Here is a 5,660-nt window from a genome sequence, read left to right as displayed (position 1 = left end):
TGGGACTTACCGTTGTTTTTTGGATTTTGTTTTACGATGTCAGTCATTTTCTTCCATATGAATTATGTTCGACGATGTTTTATATGGAGCAAATGATTAACACCTTCAACAAAAAAATCTTAAAACTCGATGATAAGTCGCAGCTACTGTAAGCTTGCACTTTGTTATATTAAAATTGAATAAATAGGCTACAAAACTGCATATTTAATCTATTTCTAGGACATTTAATTAAAAAGCTCAACATTTTTAGAAATAATTGTTGATTTTTTTTAGGGTTGCTCAAAGAACGGATCTTTTTTTATAAACAAATAATTAAAATTAAATAATTTTTATTGAGCTTTGTACCACGATTGATTAGTAGGAAAAATTTAAAAATCAACAAAGTCTAAGCAGTAGAAGTTATAGCAGCTATTTCGGAGATAACCACATCTCCCCATCTGACTTCTTTTTTCTAGACTTCAGCAGGGATCGAACCTGCGTAATCGATGTTCAAAGTCAGAAGCGTTAACCACTGAGCTATGTACACCACGTAAACTCTTGTTCCTAATTCATTCTCCTTATGCAACCAACTACTATCAAGTGCAGCTGATTTGCCGCTATTTAAACTCGACAGCGTGGTTGTTGTCAATTCTATACATCTATTTGCTTTATTGCAGAGGTTCCCAAACTTTTTTTTCTCTTAGAACCCTTTCATAAATTTACTGGTTTCGGTGGACCCTCTGCTGATACATCTCTAAATATTCCCAAAGTTCTATATGCAAGAATTTATTTAATCGACCTTTAGTTATAGATGTTTTTTCTGGTTTCTTTTCGAGCCTGAGGTCAAGTTTTTATTTCGGCTCTCAACGAAAGCCATCTTCAGGGACTCTAAATACAAAAACACTTAGAATACAACAAATTTCAACAAAAAGGGGGCAAATCGACTTACATTAAAAGAAAAAAGAAAAACTTAAAAGCAAAACTAACATAAAACACAAAAGACCAAAGAAAATATAAATTATTTTTGCGTAGATGATTTCATCCTATGCTGTCAAGTGGCTGGACTTCGACTGATTTTGGTTTGTATTCTTTTTGTTTTATCGATCAGGTGTCTGTAAGCATGAGCGACGTTCTCTGTGTCCGTTTTGTAATTTATTCTTAATTCTGTCAGTGTGTTAGTTATATGTAGCTTTTCTATCGTCAGTCTCTTGTTGTAATTGCTCTCCTTTTGCAATATGCTAACGTTATCAAAATTTGGATAATGTGAGAGTTCTGCACAGTGGGCCGACAGTGCTGTTTGTTGTGTGTTTCCATTATTGCGCGATCTAAGATTTGATTTGTGTCCACTAATCCTAGTTTTTAAATTATTTTTTGTCGTTCCAACGTAGATTTTTTCACATTTGTTTTGCGTATTTCCATTACATGTTATGCTATATATTACATTATTTTGGTCCATTTTGTCAATTTTGCTTTTTGTGTTGCTGTATAGTTTTTTAAGTGTATTGTCCATTCTGTATGCAATTTTATATTTTTCTTTGTCATAGAATTTAATTTTTGCCATTCTGTCTGCCACTTTTGGCACGTAGGTCATCGACTTCCATATTTTTGGCTGTTCTTTGTTGTCCTTGTTATGATTATGTTGTCCATAGTATTTATGTAGTAGCTTTTTGATGGCCTGTTGTGGAAAACTATTCATGGTTAGTATTTTGGAGATGATTTCGTTGTTACTTCTGTGAAATATTGGGTCGCTTATTGTGAGTACTCGTCTGATAAAGTTGTATGCCGTGTTGAATATCATGTTTTTTGGATGTTTTGAAAAATAGTTCAGTAGTCGTCCGGACGCAGTGGGTTTTTGGTACCAATTTATTTTAATTACGTTGTTAGTCCTTGTGAGTTGAGCATCTAAGTACGGTAATCGGTTCTCATGTTCTTCTTCCTTCGTGAATTTAATATTTTTGTGATAGCTGTTCAATGCTTCTAGTGTTACGTCCACCTGGTCCTTTTTGATGATGGCAAATATATCGTCAACATATTTGGTTATTAGCCTAGGTTTGGTTGTCAATTTTTTCATACATTCGTCCAGTAGGTCCTCCATCATTATGTCTGCAATTATTGGTGAAAGTGGCGATCCCATAGGTAGTCCTTTTTGTTGCGTGTAGACTCGATCCTTATATTTGAAGTAACGGGTGTCCTTTATGCAAAATTTCAGGCTGTTTATGAAAAATTCCTTCTTCCATTTGGTAGATTCTTCTATATCGTCCCATTTATGTTCGATGATCCTGAGAGCGTAGTCCACAGGTACGCTTGGAAACAGAGAGACTACATCGAAGGATATCATTATCTCGTCGTCGTATATTGGTGTGTCTGATATTTTATTTCTGAAAACTATGGAGTCTTTAACGTTGTATACAGATTTTTCTGTAAGTTTTTTTAGCGTGTTTGCCAGGAATTTGCATAACTTATTGGCAGGTGCGTCTATATTTGAGCAGATAGGTCTTAGTGGTGTATCCTGTTTGTGGACTTTCGGTAGTCCATAAATGCGGGGGGCTCTTGCAGTTGTTGATTTCAATTTGTACTTTTCGCTATTGTTGATGATGTTCTGTGTCGCCATTTTGTCTATGATATCGTTGGATTTTTTTAGTAGTGTTGCCGTTGGATCCTTCAATGTTCTTTTATATGTCATCATATCATTAACGATGTTTTTCATTTTTTTGTCGTAATCCTCTTCGTCCATCGCTACAGTGACATTTCCTTTGTCCGCATCCAAAATTAGTATATTTTTATTTTGGTTAAAAAATTTTTGAGTTCGCTCCGCTGTCCTTTTTATGAATTTTTCAGTTTTGTCCCACGGTCTTTTGTTTATTTCATTGGAATTTTTCATGAACAGCCTGAAATTTTGCATAAAGGACACCCGTTACTTCAAATATAAGGATCGAGTCTACACGCAACAAAAAGGACTACCTATGGGATCGCCACTTTCACCAATAATTGCAGACATAATGATGGAGGACCTACTGGACGAATGTATGAAAAAATTGACAACCAAACCTAGGCTAATAACCAAATATGTTGACGATATATTTGCCATCATCAAAAAGGACCAGGTGGACGTAACACTAGAAGCATTGAACAGCTATCACAAAAATATTAAATTCACGAAGGAAGAAGAACATGAAAACCGATTACCGTACTTAGATGCTCAACTCACAAGGACTAACAACGTAATTAAAATAAATTGGTACCAAAAACCCACTGCGTCCGGACGACTACTGAACTATTTTTCAAAACATCCAAAAAACATGATATTCAACACGGCATACAACTTTATCAGACGAGTACTCACAATAAGCGACCCAATATTTCACAGAAGTAACAACGAAATCATCTCCAAAATACTAACCATGAATAGTTTTCCACAACAGGCCATCAAAAAGCTACTACATAAATACTATGGACAACATAATCATAACAAGGACAACAAAGAACAGCCAAAAATATGGAAGTCGATGACCTACGTGCCAAAAGTGGCAGACAGAATGGCAAAAATTAAATTCTATGACAAAGAAAAATATAAAATTGCATACAGAATGGACAATACACTTAAAAAACTATACAGCAACACAAAAAGCAAAATTGACAAAATGGACCAAAATAATGTAATATATAGCATAACATGTAATGGAAATACGCAAAACAAATGTGAAAAAATCTACGTTGGAACGACAAAAAATAATTTAAAAACTAGGATTAGTGGACACAAATCAAATCTTAGATCGCGCAATAATGGAAACACACAACAAACAGCACTGTCGGCCCACTGTGCAGAACTCTCACATTATCCAAATTTTGATAACGTTAGCATATTGCAAAAGGAGAGCAATTACAACAAGAGACTGACGATAGAAATGCTACATATAACTAACACACCGACAGAATTAAGAATAAATTACAAAACGGACACAGAGAACGTCGCTCATGCTTACAGACACCTGATCGATAAAACAAAAAGAATACAAACCAAAATCAGTCGAAGTCCAGCCACTTGACAGCATAGGATGAAATCATCTACGCAAAAATAATTTATATTTTCTTTGGTCTTTTGTGTTTTATGTTAGTTTTGCTTTTAAGTTTTTCTTTTTTCTTTTAATGTAAGTCGATTTGCCCCCTTTTTGTTGAAATTTGTTGTATTCTAAGTGTTTTTGTATTTAGAGTCCCTGAAGATGGCTTTCGTTGAGAGCCGAAATATCGGACACTTGTAAAAAAAAAAATAAAAACTTGACCTCAGGCTCGAAAAGAAACCAGAAAAAACATTCCCAAAGTTCGTAAAAAAAATTAAATGTGAAAATTAGATCAAATCATGTAAATTTGGATCGCGGGTGAATTCAAAAACTAAACCCAGAGTGGCTAAAATAAAAGTAAAATATTTTCTTGTGTTCTATTTATAAAAAGAATGTGATTACACACTTGTAGGTTTTAAAAAATAGAGCACTCAAATACTTCAAAATACTCTCTCGCTCGGAAGAGTTATATTTTTTAAGAGCACTGCGAGCGCTAGCTATATTTACATTGTTTTAAAAAATAGAGCACTCAAATACTTCAAAATACTCTCTCGCTCGGAAGAGTTATATTTTTTAAGAGCACTGCGAGCGCTAGCTATATTTACATTGTTTTAAAAAATAGAGCACTCAAATACTTCAAAATACTCTCTCGCTCGGAAGAGTTATATTTTTTAAGAGCACTGCGAGCGCTAGCTATATTTACATTGTTTTAAAAAATAGAGCACTCAAATACTTCAAAATACTCTCTCGCTCGGAAGAGTTATATTTTTTAAGAGCACTGCGAGCGCTAGCTATATTTACATTGTCTTCACCACAAACTCATCAAATGTTCGGCTCACTCATAACTTTGCACGTGGAGTATATGTAAAATAGTTTATTTGTGTTAATGGCATCATTTTTATTTTTATCGCTCCGAGTTTTAAAATGAGGCGAAACATATTTTTTCACGTTTTTAAAACACAAAACTTAAAACATCAAAACGGCTAAGCTTTTTACGCCAAACTTTTCAGAAACTGATTATAGAGAAAGGAACGAGTTAAAAAAAATCGATGACAAATAACTAATCAAGCAAGAAGCACAAAAAGTGTTCCACCGTCTCATCTTCTTCCAGGCAAGATGGGTAAATGGACTTGTCATTTACGCCTATCACAATCAGGTGTTTGTGCCACGTGAAGTGACCAGTCAGCAGTCCAGCAAGTTGTCTGTTCAGTGAGAGCAAAAAATTAGATAGACCTTGTGAGATTAAAGGCAATTTGCCCACATACCTTCTGAGCGAAGTATTCACCCAGTTTCTGATGGTGGCTTCGATTGCCGAAGGTGGGAGTGCTAAAACTGGTTGAGGACCGAGGAATGCCTGGTCTGAGCCAACTCTGGCCAAATGATGAGATGTCTCATAACCGGGTACTCCAGAGTAACCTGGCACCCAGAGTAAAACAACCACGTTAGGTTCACCATCATTTTTTAGTCGAGACTTGCATTGCCGAACTAGTTTGGAAGTAATTAAATAGAGGGCCTTAAGTGCAGCTTGGTTGTCACTGCGGTTACGTAAACTCCTTCCCCTCCACCTATGTTCCACCACGAAGTCCATGGCTTTGAATATTGCAATTACCTCAGCCTGGAAGA

General features: G+C 35.3%; 1 protein-coding gene across 1 annotated transcript; it reads right to left on the bottom strand.

Moving 5' to 3' along the window:
* Window positions 1–1,855: 1,855 nt before the first annotated feature.
* Window positions 1,856–2,713, bottom strand: LOC108377320 (telomerase reverse transcriptase-like; the record flags this gene model as incomplete). Its single annotated transcript, XM_017633580.1, has 1 exon — window positions 1,856–2,713. A coding segment is annotated over exon 1 (858 nt), but the record flags the coding sequence as incomplete, so codon positions are not given.
* Between the last annotated feature and the right edge of the window lie 2,947 nt (window positions 2,714–5,660).

The sequence above is a fragment of the Rhagoletis zephyria genome, unplaced genomic scaffold (assembly GCF_001687245.7).
Source record: "Rhagoletis zephyria isolate East Lansing unplaced genomic scaffold, Rhagoletis_zephyria_1.1 Rzeph_scaffold_11924, whole genome shotgun sequence".
NCBI classification, from domain to species: Eukaryota; Metazoa; Arthropoda; class Insecta; order Diptera; family Tephritidae; genus Rhagoletis; species Rhagoletis zephyria.
The sequence above is the reverse complement of the archived record's forward strand: the minus strand, read 5'-3'. Positions and strand labels throughout refer to the sequence as shown.